The sequence below is a fragment of the Cryptotermes secundus genome, unplaced genomic scaffold (genome assembly GCF_002891405.2).
Source record: "Cryptotermes secundus unplaced genomic scaffold, Csec_1.0 scaffold832, whole genome shotgun sequence".
NCBI classification, from domain to species: Eukaryota; Metazoa; Arthropoda; class Insecta; order Blattodea; family Kalotermitidae; genus Cryptotermes; species Cryptotermes secundus.
This window is the reverse complement of record NW_019734324.1, coordinates 80,377-106,498: the sequence shown is the minus strand read 5'-3', so window position 1 is coordinate 106,498 and position 26,122 is coordinate 80,377. Positions and strand designations below refer to the sequence as shown.

The 26,122-nt window shown below is 37.2% G+C and overlaps 1 protein-coding gene across 1 annotated transcript in view; it reads right to left on the bottom strand.

Annotated features, from left to right (window-relative positions):
• Positions 1 to 26,122, bottom strand: part of LOC111868671 — a gene marked incomplete at its 5' end in the record, with an annotated part of 256,954 nt that overhangs the window by 192,091 nt on the left and 38,741 nt on the right. The window contains 6 exon segments of the mRNA XM_033753134.1: positions 479 to 850; positions 1,038 to 1,157; positions 3,393 to 3,647; positions 5,660 to 5,912; positions 8,029 to 8,144; positions 8,849 to 8,980. Coding sequence (XP_033609025.1) covers positions 479 to 850; positions 1,038 to 1,157; positions 3,393 to 3,647; positions 5,660 to 5,912; positions 8,029 to 8,144; positions 8,849 to 8,980 — 1,248 coding nt within the window.

The following is a 26,122-nucleotide window of genomic DNA, read 5'->3' as shown; positions in this document are numbered from 1 at the left end:
TTTACTGCCCAGTGGCCAGCCCGCAATCATGGAGCTGCCGCTCAAGGAAGACTGCCAACCCTAGCACAGGCTAGCCTGCTGTGACACTAGCTTCACCTGGCATCCATCAGGCATGCCTGGCTTCATACTAATGGCCCTACTGAGGGCCACAACGTGACAGATTGCCACACATTCTGCATTAGAAATACGGCCCTTTTCAGGGACCACAACACCTCACTGGTTACTGCACACTCAGTCTGCATGCTTGTCTGCATACCCTGTTAACAACAATAAATATCTGTTGTAGAAGTTTACGCGGTTGTCTGTACTGTACTGTACTGTGATTCATTCACCTAGAAGGGAACTGTCAATTATGTAGACAGAGATATAATAAAGCTAACAGTAAGAAATGTGACTAAAAACAGCTACAAAATTAACAAAAATTCTGAACATTCAAATGTCTGCAGAACCACAAATGGAAATTAAAGTGATCCCATACCTTTACATTTCATCCTTGGTGGTGCACCCACATAGCCCTGTTCACATTCACAATGGAAACTTCCAGGTGTGTTGGTACAAACTGCTAAGGGACCACATGGCTGATTCTGGCATTCATCTACATCCACACAGATAGATCCTTGGGCTAAGAAGCCATCTTGACAGAAACATTGCCCTTCTATACATTCTGCATTGTTCACACAGTCAAAATTAGTTTTACACAGGATGTTTACATCCACCTGTTCACAAGCAACACTTGGATTTGGTTTGCCTGTGTACCCTTGGGAACAGACGCAGTTGTAGCCTGGAGATGAGTTTTCACAGAGCGCATTTGTTCCACATGGCTTTTCCAAAGCTACACACTCATTGATATCTGGAAATGACACATACAGATAAATCTTTTAACTATATAAATCAACGTTTTATTGCATTTCTTTATTAAATTTAGTTTTAAAAGTTCTTATAATTCATGTGACAGATTTTCAGGTTCTAATAATAAATTGTAACCTGTTCATGACAAGAGATTAATTTTATGATAAAGAATATGAAGTTTAACTCACCAACACATCCTCTGAATGGGTCACCAGTGAAGCCTTCTTTACATGTACAGAAAAAACTTCCAACAGTATCTGTACACAAGGCGTTTTCACTACATGGATTGTCATCACATTCATTTACATCTGAAAAGCAGATTTTGTATTTATATTGCTGTACTCAACATATTTTAGCAACTGTAACATGTGTAAATCAAATACAGACAAACCAACTTTGTTGCTCTAGATTGAAGTAGCCTGTCTTACTTTTGTACAAGGACCTAAAACAATTTGTCAAGAAGGGAACTAGTATACAGCTAACTGTTTTTACTTTCAATGGACTACACAATGTTATATTCCAGAAGCTAGAACTCTTCATCTCATGTTCAAATTGTAATAAATTATATATGTTGCTTCTTATGGTATTAGGTAATTCTCCAATGTAATGTATTTCAGCATCCTGTTGCACAGCTTTATTAAACGTCTATGTATTTAGTCCGTCAATAATGCAACAATCATTAAAATATTCACCATTCAACACCAACATGACACCACAGACGGCAATCCTCAGGTGATTCGATGCGTCTAAATTGTTATACTGGTTTGAGGCATGCTAAAATTGCACGTTGCAGTCTACTTAAATTGAAATATTTCATAAAATCCTATCCACCTTGTAAGGGGTGTTGTCCACTTGTTTAAAGCTATGGGATGCGTGTATTCCAGACAGTTTGTTTCAGCTGTCTGGAATACATGCATCACATAGCTTTAAACAAGTGGACAATGCCCCTTATGAGGTGGATAGGATTTTATGAAATATTTCAATTTAAGTAGACTGCAACGTGCAATTTTAGCATGCCTCAAACCAGTATAACAATTTAGACGCATCGAATCACCTGAGGATTGCCGTCTGTGGTGTCATGTTGGTGTTGAATGGTGAATATTTTAATGAGTGTNTTTCAGCTGTCTGGAATACATGCATCACATAGCTTTAAACAAGTGGGCAATGCCCCTTACGAGGTGGATATGATTTTATGAAAGACTATAATTTAAGTAGACTGCAATGCACAATTTTAGTGTGCCTCAAAACAGTGTAACAGTATACATGCATCGAAACACCTGAGAATGGTCATCTGTGGCCAAAACACGTGTTGGTGTTGAAATGTGAATATTTTAATGAGCGCTGCATTATTGACAGACTAAATATATAGACGTTTAATGGTATTAGGTGTTGATGCTTTTTATGTTGGATGCAAAAACATTTTTTTCAGTACGTCTGAATTGTCCAGGTTTATGCACCTAAATGCAAGCAGATCAATGACCCTTAAACATAAATGCAGTCAGAACTAATATTAAACATTCTGACCTAATACAAATGGGAGTTGGATCTAAGATGTGTGTGAAAATTTGGTTGTAATTAGTCTCACAATCAATGTGTTGGGCATCATAGTTCTATATCAGTATATTAGTACTGTACTTATACTGGTCTAAATGAAGGTCAATTTAATGATTTGCCTCTCAGTCCTTCTTGCCTTACTGCTATTATGAATAATATAATTCTACCAAGCATAAGGGCGATAAGAAGTATGAAGTTCAGCACAGATGATAAATCAAAGTTGTTTTTTTTCAGCAAGAAACTGACTAACACGAACAAGATATTCAGATCAGTAGAGACAGAAGAAGAAGTAATATTATTAATATTAAAAAATGATGAACATTAAATAATTTGTGAAATTATATGGCCATATTATTTCATGGAGAATATTCACAGCCTTATGAAAAATATCTGCTACAGAAACAGTAACCTGCAATGATATTTGAAAATTCTAGTTCGTAAAACAGCCAATATAACTACGGAAATAAGAAATATATGAAAGGGCCCAAATAAGGAGTCATTCACTCATATATGAATAACTGCACAAAAATGAACATAATACATACAAGCAAAGATTCATAAAAATGCTGGAAAGAAACATTTTAGAAGCCATCAGCAAGGTTTCAAATGACCTTCAAAGACCAAGGAGACCATACATGAAAAAGAAAGCAACGTATCACCTAATCAATAATTAACTGCTGCACTCGACATAAAGTGACTTTCCAGTGTCAACATCCAGTAATAACTTAAAATAAGAACCGTGCAAGCATTTCCCATAAAACCACTTCATAAGAATGCATACAGGAAAATTCTTCAGCATCACAGAGCATTCCATAGAATGATGAAGATATAAGAAGCCTTCTTGAAGCTATAATATTTCTGGCATTCCACTGGCAAACATGCTTACAGAAATAATAACAATAATAAAATGTAGGACAGAATTTAACAAGGCGCAGATGATTCCAGCTGAAGAGATGAACAGAACTTCCTTGGGAATCAACAAAACTAACTTTCACAAAACAAACGCCCATCTCCACTGAATCCTTGTGGACACAGACACTTGAATGATCCTGGAATGTTGATACATTTGGAGTTGATGCCACAAGTGTTGGAACGGCCACATTCATTTATGTCAAGACACTCTTGCTTGGGCAGCCCCGTGTAGCCTGCTGGACACTCGCATCTAAAGCTACCAGGCGTGTTCACACATTCTGCATTCCCTCCACATGGGCTTGTACCATTGGCTTTCTCACACTCATTAAAGTCTGTTAAAGGGGTAAGTTTTACAAACAAAATACCATTTCAGGGTTATTGTACATACATTTCAATTATAACAATACTGAATTAAGCTCTTGATTTTTGGATCAGTTCATATTTATATTGCTAATGTCTTAGCATTTCATAACTGTACTTGAACAGCTACCTGAAAGAATGGCATTAATTTTTAAAATTCTAGCTACTTTGTTATTACTCAGGGCCAAATAAAATTTGGTAGCTATAGAACTGACTAATTGAAACTTTAAGGTTTAAAACTCAGTTACAAAATACATTTAGGTAGATGTTCAACTTTCTGTATTCCAAGTTTGGTTTGATGGGTATCCTTAGTCCATTCAACATTGAACTATTGAGAGCAAATTGTGTTATCAAAGGGTCCATTGGTCCTAATCATATATATATATAACTGCTCTTACATTTCATCAGAAAACTGGAAACAAAAATTTCTCTCATTCAGTGTATAGTAGGTAATGTCAAATGAACTGACATGTTTTGTTTACGGCATTAAAATGAATTTGGACAGAATCATTTGTTGACTGATATATTTATCACTAAACACTGTAAATCCAAAATACCCAAGAGGACTATTTTAACTATGTAAAGGAATAAATTAATAGGGCTAATTATTTTGAAGTACAGAAACTAGCAGTAGCTATTCTCATTCTTGCCACATGGTTATTATGTTTAAGGAGAAATTACAACATTCATTCAAAGACTGATTAATTTTAACATGCAAAATTTTCAAACACACTATAGAAGACAACATAATATTTAGCATCAAACACAGTACTCAGTTTGTGTTAGAACTGTTAACATTGTCTTGTCACAGACAAATAAATTTTCATATTTGTTTAGTTTATTGAGCAGATCAACTAAGGTTACAGGACCCAGTCATAAACAGAACATTTGCAGATACTGCAAACAGAAATGTATTTGGCGGTAGAGTATTTCACAGACACTGAACTCCTTCAGAAAATAAAACACATCCTTGACACAGAAACAGGATACTACAAGTGCACATAAATCTTAAAAATTTTCAACAGCTAAGAAATTTTTCATATTAGTTGAAATTAGGCCAACAATATAGAATATCTGAGGAAGCAAGATGTAAACTCACTTCTTTTACCTCAATAGTATTATGTCTAAATGACAAATATACACTTAATGAAATTCTGAACAAAGCATCCCATTTTTTCTGCTTCTACTGCAAGCACTGTGTGGTTTATAAATAAATATTTCTTCCATGATTTACTGCCATAGATTTTCCAGGGTTTCGGTTGTATTAGTCAGAAACTGCCATGAGCTATTTTGATTTAAAAGCTGAAACCACTGTAAAGTATCTACCCATAGAGGTAACAATTATAGAGAAGTTATGCTCATTTCTGGTTCAATAGCAAACAGACATTCAGATAGGAGGATAATTTACCTTTTCAAGATCTGCTATTGATACACTACCACAATGCAGTATATCAAAATACAGTGTATTCATATGTTGGTTCTGAGAAAACCATCTTCATATCATTATATTTTATATAATAGTAACTGAAATGAATATTTAATTTATTTATGTATGTTAGTAGTACTGGGGGCATGCGGTAGCATAGTTGGTTAAGGCATTTTGCTACAAGCCAGAAGGTTACGGGTTCAAGTCCCAATGAGGTCATTGGATTTCTTTTAATTGACCTAATCCTTCCAGCCGCACTATGGCCCTGGGGTTGACTCAGCCTCTAACGGAAATGAGCACCAGGAATATTCTTCAAATGTCCTTGGGGGTAAAGGACGGCTGGCACGTACGGCTGACAACCTTGCTGCTATCTATGAGCCGACTGTCTAGAAAATGTGGGAACCTCAACATCTCACAACCCTATGGGCCTCCACAGCCTGTTACAGGGATACCTTTACTTTTTACTTTTATGTTGGTAGTACTTTCCATTAATTAATTACAGTTAACAAATTTGAAAACTCTAATCCATTAATGGTCAAATTAAGATATACAACTCACCTATGCATTCATGTAATGGGTCTCCAGTGTGCCCAGGTGGACATGCACATCTGAAGCTTCCAGGCATGTTATTACAGAGAGCATCCCTTCCACATGGACTGCGTGCACATTCATCAGCATCTTCACAACCTGTGGTATATGGATCACCATCAAATCCAGCTGGGCATTCACACCTGTGTCCACCTGGGACGTTCGTACAGAGGGCACCAGGCCCACATGTATGCTGATCTTCACATTCGTCTTGGTCCACACACTAAGATGGAAAGAGAACCATTTATGTACAGAACCTTACAAAGTAGTGCTGTGATAAAGTAAATCTTTCCCTTCAATCCACCATTATAATTACTACATTAGAGTACAACGGTTAATAGACGTGTACTTTTGTCAAACATTATCGCTGTTCAACTAATTTTTCATCAGAAGACCAACAAACAAAAAGTCTGAACAAATTTTAGAGATGCAACAGGTTCATATATCCATAAAGACAAATAATGATTATTGCCGTCGTCGTCGTTGTCAACCATCATTTTGGTTGCTGGCATTACTGTTGCAAATATTTAGTCAATAACTCACACTAATATAAGGCAATATGAGACCTTCATAAGTAATTCAACTGAATCAAATAAATAAACAAGAAGTCCTGGGAATAACTAACTGCCTACCTCCCTTTCACTGTAACTTTAGTATCTGATATGGCAAATATAAATAAAACTTTAGTACTATGTATGCCTAATGAAGTCAAACAGTATGGTTTGGGAGGCTCCTGTGTTAATATTACTGACTGGAGTGATTTATGAGGTACACTGTTGACATGGCCTCAGATGACACGATATACATACCAAGATTCATGAAGATTGGTTGTGACATTCAGGTTATACTAAGGTTATTACCGCAACAATTTGAGAGGTTCTAGTGTTGGTACTGCTAATGGCAGATTTCTTAAGTATTCCTTTGATATGGTTTCAGGTAGCATGGTATACATGCCAATTATCATGATGATCAGCTGAAGCATTTGAGGTATATGAAGGATATTACCTTAACAATTTGAGAGTCTATAATGTTGTTATTACTGATGAGCAGAATTCATCACTTATGCCATTGATATGGCCTCAGGTGGCATTATACACACACCAAGTTTCATAAAGATTGGTTAAACGTTAATTGGGGGGAGTGGTGGATACGCATACAGACATACACAGACAGGAAGGTTGATTTCATAAGCCTGCTTTTATTTTTTAAAAGAACGGAAGTAGGATAAAAATGTTTTGAGATAGATGAGCTGTCTAGTATTCAGATTAAAGTTTTTTGGGATGTAACACTGTGTAGTTTGGTAGACAGACACCAGTGCTTCATAGGACGCTATAGCCTTCATCTTCTGTCTAAATTCTACCTTCAAGTTGGAGGAATCAGGTTCCTCAGAAATATTTATGTGCAGAAGAATGTAATCTGAATACTCATAGAGATAACTTCAAATCTTATACCTATCTACTAATTAATGGCTGTGTGTTTGATTTCCATGAGGACAACAACTTTTACTGATATCATACCTATAAAACCATTATACCATTTTGCTTTAAATCTGTTTTTGCAATGTTCAAAATGTACAAGTATGTGAACATTACATACCCAATCAAAGTCAGGATATCGTCACGTGTCACAGTTACTAAAGACGGGGTTCGGACTGGTAATTGGTTTTATTAGCCACCTGCAGGTTGTAACTACAATTAATTATTACATGATATTTTACACAATTCACAATCATTTCACCTTAATCTTGTCAGTCTATCTGTAGGAGTCTTCATGGATTTATAACACAGGAACTATAACAGTCTCAATGAATTACACACCCCAAATATTACACACAAATAAAGTCTTCTGATCACATTTTAAGTCTTCACAGGCCAACTTCTAATTCTTCTTCAATGATGAACTTCCCATGGCTATCTCCTACCAAGAACTGACTTGTCTGCTTGTTTGTGTGCTTCTGCCACTGCTACTACTCTGAACGATTTCTGTCACTTACTTATATAGCCACGGAACAGAAAAGGACCTACAGTAAACATGTATCACGTGATCGCTATCCAGCCAGTCTATTGGCATGTTGGTTAGATCTACAGAAAACACAGCTTTCTCTATTGTTGCGTGTTTGACCGTGTTTACAGAGCTGTTGGCTGGCAAAGCATTGATCAAATACATTACAATATATAATGTTCCTGTTCCACCTCTATGGATTAGTCCCAGTATGTATAATTCAGTCCAGGAATTTCTATATATATATATATTACATATACACATACGTAATTGTTAACAAAATATTTTTCTTTCCAGATATTACAGAATCAACTTCCACAAATAAAGAAAGCTCTTACCCCGTCAAAGGGATTTCCAATGAACCCTTCTGAGCAGCTGCATGTGTAATTTCCAGGAATATTCTCACATTTTGCATTTATTCCGCATGCATTTGGATGTTCACATTCGTTGATATCTGAAATTATAATTTATAACATGAGATATATTGTGCCATGTTGCACACTGAAGCTAGTTTTATAAATAGTAACATTGCAATAAATTATAGAAACCTTCAATTGAATATACTCAGGTGGCCTCAATTAATAATTAGTTTTTTCAATATTACACTCAGAAAAACTAAGGCAGTGACACAATTGTGTTTGAAAAAAATTCTGACACTTCCTATCAGACTGCAATAATAAGCAATTTTATTGAATTGAATTGAATTGAATTTATTTACATTCTATAAATCCTAAGCAGGTTAGTACCTTTGGATACAGAACAAGTCAAAAGGTTACATACATAAGTACAGGCAATTTTAGCTTAAAAATTAATATAACTTAATTTTAATATTAATATTAATATTATGTTCAGGAAGTAATGACATCAACTTAATCTTACTGTTGTTATGACTATAATGTCACTAATGTCATGTATATTGAGCTGATGAATATCACCAAACAGCAGCAATGAACTTTTGTTTTTATTTTGTTTAATATAATGTGATTCTCCCCTATTCAATGTAATAAATACTTCTTCCAGCAACAAAATATTAATAATAGGAACAAAGTATTTTAAAATGTTAATTATCACTCCATATTCATTTTTTGCTTTCAACATAATACAGATAATTTCCTTCTTATGATATAGTGGATCATCTGAACTAGATATGCTACTTACCTCGACATTCCACTTCTCCATCACCTTCAAACCCAGGATTACACTTGCATAAGAAGTGTGCAGGTAGGTTACAGCACTCAGCATTTGCAACACATCTAGCAGCCACTGCAGGGTCATCACACTCATTGATGTCTGCAATAGGAATACCATGTTAGTCAGTGCACTGAATGGGTGCAAATATTCAGTTTAACTTATTCAAGAAAATATTTCAACCTCTGGTTGACATTACACAATGCAACACTTGAGAATTCCATATACCAAATGCTGAGACAGTCAGAGATATTGGGTTTTCGGACTTTATCCATCGTCCTGGTTTTTAAGAAACTAAGAAAAACATGACGTTTCGGAAACTGGATCTGTTTCCGTCCTCAGGTGATTGAGGTCCAGTGATTGAGCCTAGCTCTTTCTAAGGGACCCAACAGAATAGGTGTTTTCCCTCCCCTGAGGATGGAAACAGATCCAGTTTCTGAAACGTCGTGTTTTTCTTAGTTATCTTAAAAACCAGGATGATGGATAAAGTCTGAAAACACAATATCTCTGTGTGTTATACACCATCGTCACAATCCTATAGTAACTGCTGAGACAGTATTTAAAAACAAGCCATAAAATTCCTATCTATCCTTCTTGAATTCATAATTAATGATCCATAATCTCTACATACATACATACATACATACATACATACATTTCATTTTATAAGTCCAAAACAAATGGACATGAAGGCCGTCATATAAAGAAATGCAAAAAAAATTTAAATAAACACACAGATAACAGAATAATTAAAACTAAAAGTTTATGTTATGCTCCACATATTCAGAAAATGTATAAAAGGAGTTATTCATAAGATATAAAGACAGCTTATTTTTAAAACTAATTCTATCCTCTTTAAGGCTTTGAATGGTTATGGGCAATCTGTTGAATAGTTTAATAGCAGTAAACATTGTACCTTCTGAAAAGCAGAAAGATTCGAGTTTGGCAAATATAACTGCTTTCGATTTCTTGTATTCAAACCATGAACATCTAAACCTCAACAAAATTTAGTTTGATTATCAATCACAAACATCATCAACGAGAGAATGTAGTCATATGACAATGGCAGTATATTCAATTTCTTAAAAAGATCCCTACATGAGTCTCTAGGTCCCACTCCAGATATAATCCTTATTACTTTTTTTTTTTTTTGTAATTTAAAAACTCTAATATTATTTGTTGAGTTGCCCCAGAAAATTATTCCATACTTAAGAACAGAGTGGAAATAAGAAAAATACACCATTCATAAAAAAATTTTACTCATAAAATAAGATAAACTCCTAATTACAAAAATAGCTGAACTAAGTTTAGGGAGAATATACTCTACATGACTCTTCAAATCCAAATTCTTATCAATTTGCAGACCCAAAAATTTTATCACAGGAACTTCATTCACAAAAAAATTCCCGCTAGCAACTGCCAGATTGTTAAAGGACTGTTTTAGAGCAAATCTAATAATATTAGTTTTAGTGATATTTAAGGCCAACTTATTAGCTAAGAACCAATTTATAATAAAAGACAGTGTACCTATGACTTTATGCTTAAGCTCAACATGATTATTACCGGTAACCAAAATAGTGGTATCATCAGCAAAAAGAAAAACTTTAGCCAGTTTATTAACATATGGAGGAAAATCATTAATGTAATGTTATATTTAAGCGTCCTGTTGCACTGATTAAAGTCCATGATTTATTTCAACCGTCTTCCAGTGCATACACTCATCTATCTCACTCCTCTCTCTCGCACTACANTATTTTAGCGTCCTGTTGCACTGATTTAAGTCCATGATTTATTTCAACACACATACACAGCAGGCCCAGCAGTATAACACACGCAGTCACAGAAACAAGACACAACACAAAGCACAATAGNGTGAGATAGAAGAGTGTATGCACTGGAAGACGGTTGAAATAAATCATGGTCATTAATGTAAATAATAAATAGAAGTGGTTCCAAAACCGACCCCTGAGGAACCCCTTGCTTAACTCTTTCCCAAGATGAAAAATAGTCCTGACCACCATTAGCTTTAATGTACACTCTGTTTTCTATCCAATAGATATGATTTGAACCAGTTTAATATACAACCCCAGACACCATAATACTCTAGTTTAGATGTCAATATCCCATAATTAACACAGTCAAAAGCCTTAGCAAAGTCACAAAAAAATCCCTGCAGTTTGTTATTCCAGGCCTGAAGTATGCCAGTCATAAAAGAAAAAGAAGTTCCTGTGAACTTTACTGTGAACACATTACTATAATCATTATTGACAAAGTCATCAAAATTAAGGTAGGCAACGTTCTCCCAGTGCTTAAAGAATTAAGCATTACACCAAGAAGACATACAGCAGAGTGGACATATAAATCTTCATATTTGTGACTTTGGCACTAGTTGGTGGTGAGTGGTCAGCTTTATGCCCTGGCCACTTTACAAAATGGGGAAAGAGCCCCAGTACCCACTGAATGGGAAGTTGGGCGGCCCCCAGAACCAGTCTGAATGACATGAAAGGAGAAAAATCTTGCCCTTACTGAGACTCGGACTCCCCCCTCTCAGCAGTGCAGCCCATAGCCAGTTGCTATACTGACTGTGCTATCTCAGCACCCTTATTTGTCAAAATAACAAGATAAATTGAGGGAAAACCATAGGCTGCATCTTGTGATACCAACTCATTGGCCTCCTTGATAGCTTTAATCCTGTAACCAATGACCTTTCGCACCAAACACTGTAGAAAATAACATAATGGAATATCCCCTTCTGGACTGTAACATACTACAGTGAAGTTTGCAAACAGCATTTAAATTGTCTTGATACCTAGGTTTGAATGATGTGGCAAAGGGTTAAATATGGTCTGCAAACATTGTAGCATGATATTTATAGTACGTCACATATGATCTGAGCCAGAATAGATCAGTTAGTATAGTGACTAGCGGCCTCCATAGTCTAGGGGTAACGTTCCCACCTCATGCGGGTTCAAACCCGGTGGAGGTCGTGGAATTTTTGAAGGCGGAAAAATTCAGGGAACAAGTCCTCCGGGAGGGACTTTAAGCCGTGGGTCCCGTGTCGCAGCTTTACGGCACGTAAAAGAACCTCATGTCCCAAGGGGACCACTGAGCCAAATTGATCGGACATTTCCGCCCAACAATAGTCTCTAACGCCTCTGGTAGATGGGGGAAGCATCTAGATACCGCTGAGCCAGTAGAGGCCGAACTCGCTGGCTGAGTCGGGACTGATGGCACGCACCAGTATCGGTAGGGTATAGAGACTGGTAGAATATCACAGAGGGGACGTACAATAGACCGCTGGTTGCGGTGCATGGGGAAACCCACGCCTCCAATAATAATAATAATAATAATAGTTAAGTGACTAGGCTACAAGCAGAACAACCATATTTCAATTTCTGAAAGGAGCTAGAATTTTCTTCTTTGCTACTTTATCCAGACTGGAGATGAGGCCTACACATATTCGTGCCCAAAAGGCACAAGAAAATATTTTCCCAGGGGTAAAGCAGCTGGGGCGTGAAGACGAAAACTCATCTCCATCAAGTGCTGTGATTAAGAATTTGTAGAGTATTATTATATCCACTTAACCACACATCTTCAGGCCATGGTGCTTAATTAAGCATAGGGATGTGTCTTCATGGCCTTGTACCTAATTCAGCACAGAGATAATGCTACCTTAATTTATGATATTTCCATTAAAGGAATTTATATACTTTGTACAATATAACCTGAATTTACGTGGGTGAATGCGTAATTTTTAATCACACTGAATGACTCTTCAAGCGTGATCATTATTTGACTTACAGAAGCACCTCTGCATTCTGGTATTCATACAGTGATATGCTTCATATGGACAAAAGAGAAGATCCTGCTGAGTGCCCAGATTATACTATCTTCCAGTTACATGCCTCAAAGACTGACTGCGGAATCTGCATCAACTTCACAAAGCTGAGTTATGGCATTGAATACAGAGAAACCACTATACTGACATATTCACCTGATCTAGAAATCTGAATCCTGCAATGAAAATGGACACCAATTCTACTATCTCCTTCCTTAATACAGGAGGTCAACCTTCACTTAATTGATATACTGGACAGAGCTGAGACTTATACCAGTTGCAACTAGGTGGAAAACTAACAGTGCACCAAGAATCTATATACTTTGCTGTGCTAGTTAACGTTCACTTCACTCACAGATATTTAAAAGTTTAGCCCGTTTTCTTACAGACGAAGAACTTATTACACTATTTTCCTTTTTCTCTTTGTGTATGTGTGTGTATATGTGTGCACGTGCACGTGTGCGTGTGTGTGTGTGAGTGGGGGGGGGGCTCTAGATGTCCTCCTGGGATGTGCAGATAAACTATTCAGTCAATGTGTATTTTGCCCAAGAATATCAGAAAAAGCAAATAAGAGATTCTTTGTAATATCTCAGGAAATTTCAGTGGAGGGAGGATTTGATAAAAAACAAATTCCAACTTAGAAGAAGGCAAGTGGTGTATCAAGCATTATTTTAGTCTTGGTTTATGTACTGAAGCTTTCAGTATCTCAGATTACATAACATCAAATGGCAGGATTAAAAGTAAAGATATCTTTGTAACAGGCCGCTAAGGCCCATAGGGTTGTGAGACATTGAGGGTCCCACATTATCTAGACAATCAGCTCAAAGATGGCGGTAAGGTTGTCAGCCTTACGCGCCGGCCCCGCTTTACTCCCCGGGAAAATTATTTAATTAATTCCTGGTACTCATTTCTGTTAGAGGTTGAGTCGACCCCAGGGCCACACTGTGGCTTGAAGGATTAGGTCAACTGAAAAAAATCCAATGATGTCATCAGGACTTGAATCCGCGACCTTCCGGCTTGTAGCCTTAACCACTACGCTACAGGATTATTGGTGAATAATTGATTGGAAAGGATGTTAAATTTGGCATTTGCTGGGTGGCCTGAGGAAAACCATTTGAGTCATAGAAAATGACCCCTATGTCAAGATAAATAGAGTAACATGACCACATGTACTACAATTTACACCCTCTTACAGGTCTGTTATTGTCATTATTGTATAATACCTTGTAAATCTAGGTTAATATTCACACTACTCCACATTATTTAATCCTAACAGATAATTACTGAGTGAACTTTACATTACAGATAATTTCATGTAGTACAAGCATTTTATTTTTGGCACATTACAATGGAGCAACTTCATTTCTTGCTCTGTTGTTAGGCCAAATGACCTTGATGAGGCAACTATATAAATATAAGGATGAGCTAAAGGTAACTGGTAATGAAACATTGCTTTTAACTCTTGAGTCTGAAGAGGTGAAGGTCAGGATGTGAGTCAACACACAAAAGAATCCCAAAAGCAGTTTGTTTGATAATGTTCAGCATGATGTAAATGTAGTCTAAGACTGAATTACATGCTTGTAGTGCATGATATTTGTATCACAACCTGTCAACTTATTTCCTAATGATTACTTACAACCTAACTCACTAGTGAGCTCACTACACATTTCTTGTGTATTCTCTACAAAAATCTTACTTCGTTCTAATTTATTGATTAATTCTCAAACTGCTTAAACATATTATTTTAACTGAACATGTTATATAATCCATAGAGGATGAGGAGGAGAAGCAGGAGAAGGATAAGGAGAAGGAGACATTTATGATTAACTCTGCAGCTTTTCATAATTCACTCCTGTGCTCTCTCGAATGCATGTGCAATCAAGCAGCAATGTGACATAAGAATCTTGATATAAGAGAATTGCCAGTTAGGGATCAAAGTGTAAGAGAAGAATCTGTTAAGGCCAAGTGAGGTCTACTGCAGCTCAAGACTGAAACAATCACAGCTCATGATTTTAAATTAGCTTTAAATTAATTTTAAATCAATTCTAGAATTAAAATTAATTTTAGGTTAATTGTTAAGTTTAATATTTTAGTCTCAGATGAGTCAATATCCACTAAACAGTGTGTAAATAAACATGAGTGTAGCCACTTTATGGCCTGTGTATGTAAACTGGAATATATGGATCTCATGATGTCATCCAGTAATGTAATAATGTGTAACTAGAAACACCTGAAGATGAACCTTTAAGGGTCGATACATGCAGTGTAACTCAAATTAATAAAAGTTGTTTTGTTGACGGTTGAACCTGTATCATTAGTTGTACTTATGCAACAGGATGCAAGCAATAAAAATAAAGTGTAATTCTGTTGAAAATGTATCTCTGGATACAAAACTGTAAAACATGTAGCATCCCTGCCTTGTAAGGAATGTGAGAGTTCATCACTTTTGTACAGAGCCCACCACTGGACAATATTCTGAGTTAACTAAATCCACTCCACACCTTCACATCCTATTTCATCATCATTTTAGTATTTTGTGCTCAGGTGTCTAATGGATGCTGCAACTGATATGTACCAGCAAACTTCTCAAAAGTTATACATCTGTTGGTTTGTTGTGAATTTCAGCCTTGAGGCTAAAACCAGGAACACACGCACTGGCTAACAGGTTTTCTGAAAAAAAAAAAAGTACTGGAGAAAACCATGAAGAGATCGAGTCAGGATATTTGATAACCAGTCTTCTCAAGCTTGATATTATGCTAATAAGTACCTACTTGAATTTCTATGTTTTTGTGGCATTTACAGATTGATTTAAATGCAAGTCATTTGTCTTAACATAGAACACACCAAAATAATTAAAATCTTTGTGAAATAATATGGTTGAATCTCAAGTTACAGTCTTTCTGTATAATGTCAGAAGAGGGTTATGTGAAACTGAACCATTTTATGCTTCTATACCTTCTGGGAATATTGTAAGAGCTACAAGATATTAACACTTCACTAATATCTGCCAGTCTATATCTGTCTTCCTGCAATGCTATAATTTTCATTGCAGAAATAAGATCAATTTTTTCAATTGCGATACTAGTAACTGTTATTATTATTATTGTTGTTGCTGTCATATTTTGTGGCAAATTATTCTCCAATTTGTCCCCAATGCTATTTAGCATGCAACACAAAGACAGAGTAACTGAAGGGCCTACCACAGCATCTAAGCTGGAACACACTGTCTTGTCATCTTATTTTTATGGCTTTCCCAAGCTTTAAAGACTGTGTAGTGGACCACATCCGGCCACCAATTGTCTCATGAAAGTGTTTAATATTCAGGGAGGGGCCTTCAGTTAAGAAATGGTCGTTAATTACCAATGATGAAATTTTAACATAAATGAATTCGTTGGCTGGAAAAGGAATACTTCCCATGATTGAACAAGTTCTCTGATTCAATTAAACAATTCAGTGGTGTTGTGAGCCATATTTGCCCACTAAAGAAAGTGGTTACATCATGCATCACTCAATGGCAGGGTTGTTTTCAAGATTTCACATAGTGTATGTCATTGAACTTGGCTACAGGCTTCCCCTTTCCACGTGGGTAAAAGGAGATCCAAGATCTTAGTAGATATGCAGCTTTATCACTACCACACACTTGTCCATGTCACTAATGAGTGGCATAGTTCTTATCGAAGTTCAATTGACCGATTATTAAGTTACTTAACTTATGTTAATCCAGCTGCTGAGGTCATATATGAGTATATCGTTAAATGAGACATAAGATTGCTATGAAATGGGAGAAAATACCTATTCTGGTTGAGGAACTCTGATCTGTTTGAACACGTGCAGGCACAGAAACAATATGTTTGATGCCTGGACAGTTTATGTTTAACGATTTATTATTATCTGTACAGCTACTCTTTCATCTAAAGCAGGGAGGCTGCGGGAACTTTCCTAGAGAAACTGAATGAAAGCACGGAAAATTTCAGTCACGATAACCGGTCTGTGGGAAGTTATTCGAATACGGGACCTACATTCATTTATTTTACATTCCATAGATCCACAGTACAACAGGTAGGATATGGAACACGTCAAGTGGTACATATATACAAGACAAATAAGCCAAAAAATAGAATAAAATAAATTAATGACAGAAATATAAAAAGTTCTGTTACTAATAGTTTTAAAACTTGGTGACAATAAACATAATTTATTAAACTATATATATAAATTCTCTGGTATGTCATTCACTTGCAATAGCCTTAAATTGAAGATATTCATCACTGGAATAAAAATAATGTGTATAAAGAAAATGTTTTAGACAGGCTTCAAATTTCCTTGGATTATGAGATATATCTTTAATATGTGGAGGAAGATTGTTAAATACCCTACTACCCATACAGTACACTCCCTTTTGGTAAACTGTAAAATTTACTGTATGCAGATAAAAATTATTTTATTGTCTTGTACCTGTATTATGCTTTTCCGAATTTAAAATAAAGAGATCCTTGTTACTGACCACAAACAACATGAGTTAAAAATATATTGTAATGCAAGAGGCAAAACTTCAAACTTCCTAGACAAATTCCTGCACGAAGCCCTGCTCCTACAGCCCATCATAATTCTTATTATTCTTTTTTGCATTCTAAATATTTTTAAACTGTGGGGCGAATTTCCCCAGAACATTAAGCCATAGCTTATGATCGAATTAAAATATATAAATAATTTTCAGAACATTGAAAAACATATATGACTTAATACTCCTCATAANAATTTACTGTATGCAGATAAAAATTATTTTATTGTCTTGTACCTGTATTATGCTTTTCCGAATTTAAAATAAAGAGATCCTTGTTACTGACCACAAACAACATGAGTTAAAAATATATTGTAATGCAAGAGGCAAAACTTCAAACTTCCTAGACAAATTCCTGCACGAAGCCCTGCTCCTACAGCCCATCATGATTCTTATTATTCTTTTTTGCATTCTAAATATTTTTAAACTGTGGGGCGAATTTCCCCAGAACATTAAGCCATAGCTTATGAGCGAATTAAAATATATAAATAATTTTCAGAACATTGAAAAACATATATGACTTAATACTCCTCATAATATAACATACCGAACTCAGTTTTGGGATAATACATTCAATATGACCTCTCCAGTTCAATGAATCATTTCTATTTATGCCAAGGGTCTTAATATTAGACACAGTTGTTATTGGTTGATTGTTATAAACGATATTTACATCAATTGTGGATTTATTTTTAGTTTTAAAATGAATACAATGAGTTTTGTTAACCTTTATTGAAAGTAAATTTGTTTTGAACCATTTATTTATGCAAGTGAAGGTGTTAGACATCTTATTTCGAAAGTCCCCTAAGCTAGAACCTTTGACTAATATGCTTGTATCATCAGCAAACAAAATAGGTATAGCATTACCGTCTACAATTTTGGACAAATCATTAATATAAATAAAGAACAACAAAGGGCCCAGAACTGATCCCTGGGGAACACCATCAGTTATCTTTTCCAGTGTAGAAAGATTTATTAGATTTGATTCCTCGCTAGAAATCTGAGTTCTCTAATATCTGTTATTAAGCTATGATTCAAACCATAACTTAGCTTTGCCATTAACACCATAAAATTGTAATTTAGAGATCAATATATCATGGTTTAAACAGCCAAACGCTTTTTCAAGATCAAAAAAAAAATACCACCTACTAGAGATTTCCTACCTTCAAAATACCAAGTAAGACTACTAACAACTCGACAACAGCGTTCGTTACAAGTGTATGCATGTATGTATGTAACACTTTTATTAATGAAAACGGAACACCTAGAGCTATAGCAAGAGCACGGACATCCTCATACTGTACCACTGAAGAAAAAAAAATCATACCGTCACCTCAGATGTTCCCTGTATATATTCCGCATAACATATAATGAGGAGTGGCGTCACGTATTCAAACATAAGACACCCGGTTTTAAACGGCTGTTGACACGGCTTTCCAATGGAGGCGAAGTCTTCGGATTTATCAATGCTACTTCTAGAAGGTTAAAGCGCTGGACATAACTTGAAGGCAATTCCAGCAGCATCAAGAACAAACGATAGCTCCGCTGTTTTCCTTTGTAAGTTTGTATTTTAACTGATGTTGGCCCTGGGCTACGTAACTGCGAAAATAACTGTTGTGACTCAAGAATGTTGAATATTCTTTACTGAAGGTTCGTACAGCTGTCAAAGAAGTGCGATACCTTACATCTCAAGCCGTGTCATCACTAATTGCTCACTTTAGTATGAATACAAATGGAACAGGAAGGAACAGAAAATATTTAATATGAACGATAGATGAGGCATGGTTGTGTAGAGGATGGGAGTCTGAAAACTGGAACGGTCTTGAGGAGTTGCAAAAGGTCTGTTCCTCCTGCGAAGTGACCTGGAAGACGTTAAACCACTACCAATGAAAATGCAGGGAGGCGGACCTAGTTACAAATCAAAAATGGGTTGTATAATCAAGAAGTTACACTTCTTCAATTACTTTCATTCTCTACCACAAATTCAATGCCAGAAGTGATCCTGTACAGAGTTGGCCAGTATCATGATTCTTAAAGTTTTGTGACATGGGTTCATTATTGTACTAATGCTAGGACTTTGATGGGTATTGTCAACTGTCTGCCGTGCTGAGGGCGGGAACTGAGCCAACTCGCGAAAAGTCGTACATACGTGTATCAGTCATACGTCAATGGACACTTACCAGCATACCGGTAATAACATAATAATTGGTTGATTTGTTGGTTATTTAACTACTCTGTACGAACTTCAGGGACTATTTAACGTCAAATAAGTTGAGACGATGGTCATGTACTGTGAACTGGAAAACACTGACGAGGAAGCCTATTTCGAGGAACTATCGTGACATCCCCGCGGAAGGACTGAGCAAAAGTACGAACCATCTTATTGAGGATTCCAAATTCCTCGACATATGCATAGAAGTCAGCATGCAAGAGGTTATACAACTAAAATGATTCCATTTTGATTGTCGGCATCATCATCATCGTTGTTGTTGTTGTTGTTGTTGGCGAAAGCGAGAACAGATTCTGATCAGACCTTCGCCACTGTATAAGCTGCCGATGTGCGTAAAGAAAGTAGAAACTATGAAACAACTGTAATATCACCATGCACATTCAGCCTCTCGTCTAGAAGCATCACTTTCTTCCCCAATTCCATTGGTCTCGCTTTGTTCTTTCACAGACGTAATGAATACTGAAATAATTTGGGGTTCTGTATTTATTCCGTTATTCTCTTATGGTATATTTGCTGAACATTAGTCACTGGACTACTTCATGTTCTATTCGAGGTTACAGTGTCTCTATGATATGGTAAAATATAATTCGCACGCCGACAGATGAAACTGAGTTGTATGACGGTGTCACTGACTTGCACACCTTGTTTCTACCACTTCGGGAGATCTGAAACGCATAACTGTATCAAGGCATGAGCACGCATATAATTAGTTAACCATGTAATTTGTCGCCGATCACAGTGCCGCGCGGTCTAAGGTATGAAATGTCTTCACCCGCTCGAACGCTGGGATCGTAGGTTGGAATACCACTCATGGCATGGATGTCTGTTTGTTTATTATGTATTTGTGTTAGGTAGCGGCCTTGCGACGGGCTGATCCCCCGTTCAAGGAGTCCTGCCGACTGTCTTACATTAAGAAACTGAAGTGAAACGAAGCGTTTCACGAATAACCTCTGCTCGAAGTGGGAGTAACAGCAATAAAAGAAGAAGAAGAAGAAGAAGAAGAAGAAGAAGAAGAAGAAGAAGAAGAAGAAGAAGAAGAAGAAGAAGAAGAAGAAAAAGGAGGAGAAGAAAAAGGAGGAGAAGAAGAAGAAGAAGAAGAAGAAGTAATTTCTCAGACCGCCACTAAGAATTTCCTGCATAATTTCAAATCTAAGGGCAAGTCGAGGGCCAAACCTCTCTACCCTGACTGTTTCTGTTTTAATTTAATGATATGTTAGTTGCCAAATAGTGTATTATAATTACCAAGATGGACGTTCTCGATTACTAATGTGTAGCTATACTCTTCTGAAGCTATACGAGTAGAGAGTACAGCAAGGACTTATCAAAGCACATATTTAAAGTGAAATGAAACGTTTTGAATTCTTTGATGATATGTCTCCTCTATATGTGTCAGAGACGGTCCAAAGTGATATGGCAACACTTATCTATCCCAAATAAATTTGTTGAAAATTTGTAACAGTATTAAAACTATGAACACATTTACTTTGAAAAATATTGTATTTTCATCCTTAGAGAATAGAGGGTCTGAATTTGACCTTCATATTCCGTAAAACGCGGGAAGTTCTTGACTAGCTGAGTGACCATTCAGTTTCTCAAGAAGACTTGTGCCGCACAGGGCTGCTCGGTTAGTTAGTCCACGTCTATATCTGACATACAAGTATACAATGAGATCTGTAGGGAAAAAGAAAAATAATTTAAATTACTGTACTTAGGGACTATATGATTTCGATGCTGACTGAATGACATTCAATAGTTATGTGCACAACACAGCAAAAGAGCAAATTTTATGAAAGCTGATTTATGGGTTCATCAAGTAATTGAAAGAAACACATTAATATCAGCGTAATTATTACAACATCCCATTTTGTCCCATGGAGCGACTGCTAGAATACCACTGAAAATTACGCTGAAATTCGAAGTACAAATTTGAGTGATTATTAAAATAATTCATCTTAGCATATTAGAAGCATGCTGTGGAAGTATGTGATGGATACTTGTGAAGTGTAATTTTATCTCTGTGAGTATATTTATGCAATGACAACCTGACTTCTTAAAGATTGTCCATTTCTTAACGTAAAAAATATGTTGTTTTTTAACTGAAGCAATTATACAATAAGTCTGTGTGGAAAGGATGTCGATTGCTTATTTCAACTGTCATCTTCTCGTAATGGGTTGTCATTTATACGGTAAATAATGCGATACTTAGTGATTGAGTCTACAGCACAATCTGTCTATGCCTTTACTGTCTGACTTAGAGATGCCCTGGAGCTAGTTCAGAAAAAACACGCACGACTATAATCTGTTTCTGGGGACTGAGCATGACAGTATTGCACAGTAAGCACCTACACGAGTAAATACGTTATGTCTCACATTTTTATGCCATAAAACCTATATAGTGGCCATAATAGCTTAGTTGTTAAAGGTAACTGGCTCCAGACTGGACGGTAGGGGGTTGCTATTTTTCCCTTTATTTGAATATCTCCAACGGTTCTGAGATCTGCTGAGCCATGATGATCACAATAGTGCTTTCTCCGAAGGTAATGGCTGATTGCTTATTTCTTTTATTGATGAGATCTGGACATAGGTGAAGCGCTCCCAACCATGATATCTATGTCATCCTGTAATGCTGTCTGGACACAAGGGAGCACAAGTTACGGCGCTGTTGTATATCGTATTCACCGTATACGACGGAGGTAGGAACCGTGTATTTTGCAGCCGATTCTTTAACGTTTCGGAATCACGAGGGATCTGAACAAAGAAGTTTGAAAATTGAAACAACACGCATTTAAGGACAACATCCATCTTAAAGCTTGTGACGATGGTACATTAATACATTTACTAACAAATTCATTTAAAACAGCAAGTCAGTAACTGACAGAGATCGGGACTCGATCTATCGATTGGGCCCAACTCAGTAGGCATTTTATTTAGGACGGAGACAAGATCCCAGTATCCGAAACGTTGCTTAAAATAAAAAGAGGGCGATGGATAACGCCCAGAAGGCCAATAATTGTACAGCACCCATCTGTTTTAACACTTTGAAGCGTACCATTCATATAAATAATATTAACATTCTGTTTCCTACCCCACAGGAAACAAACTGCGTCCCCATTATAAAGGTTAATAATGTTTCGTGAATGGTCGCTATTTAATACCAGAATCACGCGAAATCCACAAATATATTCTGTGGGCAAACCGCAGAGTTCTTCTTAAAGTCAAACCAGGTGGTATATACAGAAACTGTGTGCTTAAAGAGTTTGAATGGCATGCAAACAATGACAGATTTTGTTGGGGGATATATATAAAAGGTAAAGCCATCCATGTAACAGGCCGTGGAAGCCTCTAGGGTTGTGAGACGTCGCGGCTCCCACATTTTCTAGGCGATCGGTTCACTGGCGGCGGTGAGGTTGTCAGCATTATGGGCCGGCCTCCCTTTAACCCCAGGAAGATTCCTGGTACTCATTTTTGTTAGAGTCTGAGTCGACCCCAGGACCATAGTAAGACTGGAAGGATTACGTCAACTGAAAATCCATGACCTCATCGAGAATCGAGCCCGAGACCTTCGGGCTTGTAGCATAGTGCCTCAACCAACTACGCTACCGCGCACCCCTCTGTTGGAAATATACTCGATATAATTATTCCGAGCCAAACGAACATTCATTGTACGTGTCTATGTACTCCTACGAGACCATAAGTGCGACAAGTGATACATCCAAAGTGGACTAGAATACCACGCAAACGTAAATCTGGTTTGATTACAAATTACATTAAACCGTTTTAACAAATGTTGGATTTGAAGTTCTCACAGCTGTGACTACGAAGAGTCCCATCTTCTGAAATATAACGCCGTGTAGTTTGGTGAAAATTCAATAACGTATTTCAGAGGAGCATATCACCTCCTTCTTCAAGATCGAAGCTAAGCCAAGCAAGAAACCAGGATTCGCTGCCTGCTCTATGCTGCCTGCTTCATGCTGGTTTCTTTCTTAGCTTACTCTTCGACCTTGAAGATGGAGGCAATATGTTCTTTGAATCATCTGTTGACTTTCATCGGACTACACGATGTTACATTCCAAAAGCTAGAATTACGCATTTTATCAAACTTTCTTCTTCTTCTTCTTCTTCTTCTTCTTCTTCTTCTTCTTCGTCGTCTTCTTCTTCTTCTCCTTCTTCTTCGCNGTTACATTCCAAAAGCTAGAATTTCGCATTTTATCAAACTTTCTTCTTCTTCTTCTTCTTCTCCTTCTTCTTCTTCTTCTTCTTGTCTTACAGACAGTTTGTAGGACTCCTTGGCAGGGTGATCAGTCCTGCCGTAAGGCCGCTGCCTACTCAGGATAACACGGACCGCCATCCATGCCTCGAGGGGGGATTTGAACCGTTTGAGCGGCCAGGCCGTGCCATAGCTCAGGCGGTTAGTCGCCGGTTTCCCACAGTGTTTGCCCGGGTTCGAGCCCAGGTCAGGTCATGTGGGATTTGTGATGGACAAAGTGGCACTGGTGCTGTTTTTCTCAGAGTACTTCGGTTTACCCTGCCAATTCTCATTCCATCGACTGCTCCACACTCATGATCACCCCACCCCAAGAAACTAAAAAAAGAATCTAGACCGCGTAGCCACTGTGATGAGCAACGAAATTTAACAGAATCTGTTTGTGCTTTTTGTGTACCAAAAATGAATGACAAGTATTGTATCTCTCTCTCACACGCGCGCACACACATACAGGCATACAAACACGCAGAGAAGCACAGGCAGGCGAGTTATTATTACTCGTAATATTTTTATTTATTTATTTTAGGATATTTACAATCTACTCATAATGTACTAATACAGAGTAATAAGCAAGTGTTAGGCGCTGCGTGGCTTGTAGGGAGTGCCATCCCCTGATGGGTTATCCTCCGTCTAATGGGTTTCTCGTTTGTTGCCATCTTCTGCGAGCTATTCTTTTTGCCGCTACCCGTTTCCGAATATGTAGAGGTATGTTTTGACTTTGAGATACTATTCTTTTGGGGGGTGGTGTCGCTTGCCAAGCAGCCTCTTGGATTAGTTGGGTTAGGTAGTGTACTACTTCTTCGAGCTCATGATTATCCTTTATTCTGTGGTTTAGTCTCATGTTTTTATTTATGATTTCTTGGAAGAGTTGCCAATCTGTACGACTGGAGCACAATTTAGGTTGTGGTTCTTTCCAGATTACAGTCATACTTAGTGTGATGATTATTGGGCTGTGGTCGGCGCTTAGGTCAAAATTAGACCCTATATGACTGTGAAGTTTGGATATTCCTTCAGTTATGGCGAAGTCGAGGAAATCAGGAATTTTGTTCTTGTCTGTCGGCCAGTAGGTTGGTTGACCAGTAGAGAGTATTTGTAGGTTCTCCTGTTGTATAGTTTGGAATAGACTGCGTCCTTTAGGTGTTGTTAACCTGGATCCCCATGCAGAATGCTTAGCATTCCAATCGCCGATAGCAAGAAATCGTGGTCCTAGTGACTTGAGAAATTCTGCATATTCTTGTGACGAAATAAGGTGTCGTGGGGGGCTGTAGACAGCTGCTATGTTGATGTGCCAGGAGAGCGCCGGTACTGTTATAACACTTTGTATTTTAGTAGTTATTTGGGGTTGCTGTGCCTGGTGCTGTAGGTTAGACTTAATTATGATGGCTGAACCGGCGTTGGCCGTTCCGTCAGGGCGATTGGCGTAGTAAATATTGTAATTTGCAATTTTGACGACAGTTCGAGACGTAGCATGACTTTATGAGACCATAAGGATATGGACAGAGTTGATTTGTAGAAACAATGTAATTTCATGCACACGATTGGTTATTCCGTTGGCATTCCAGGCTGCTATTCTGATAGAGGTAGCCGCTATTCAGATAATTTACTGATCATAGTAGTAAGCATGCTTAGTGTCATGATATTTTGGTTTAGAAGTTGATTTAACATGGTTTTGAATTCATTTAGAAAGTTTCCCATTAAGGTACTGAAGTCCTGATTACTTCCATTGTGAGTTGTTGGGATATTTGCGGGCACCGCGTGGCTATAACTGAATGCATTTTGTTGATGGCTGTGTGGTAGTGAATTTGTACGTCTGTCAGCATTTGGGGCGTTTGGTTGGTTTTTGGTATTTTCTTTGTATTTTAGCCGTATCAGATCTCTGTATACGGTGCAGCCCTTGTAGTTTGCGGGGTGTGCTCCTTTGCATAGTACACAAGTTGTGGGGGTATCTTTAGATTTACTGCAATCCTTAGTATCGTGGGGCCCTGCGCATTTAACACAGTTGTATGTCTTCAAACAGCAATGTCTGGTGTGCCCATAAGATTGGAACCTCAAGCACTGAACAATGTCTTTTTTGTGTCTTGGCGATTCAACCCTGATTTTTGTGTTTTCAATGTATTCTATATTGTAGATATCTCTGTTATTATTTTGCGGTTCCAAATCCACATAGAATAATGGTAAAGGGTCTTTGGTAAGTCTATGTCGTACGTTTTTAATATTTGGTACTTTGTGACCTTTGTTTCCCAGTTCACTGATGATATCTGTTGTCCGTGTGGAGTGACGTAAGTTTCTAATTACATTTCTATATGCTCTGTCTTGTTTTAATTGGTAAGAGTGATGTATTATTTTTTTTC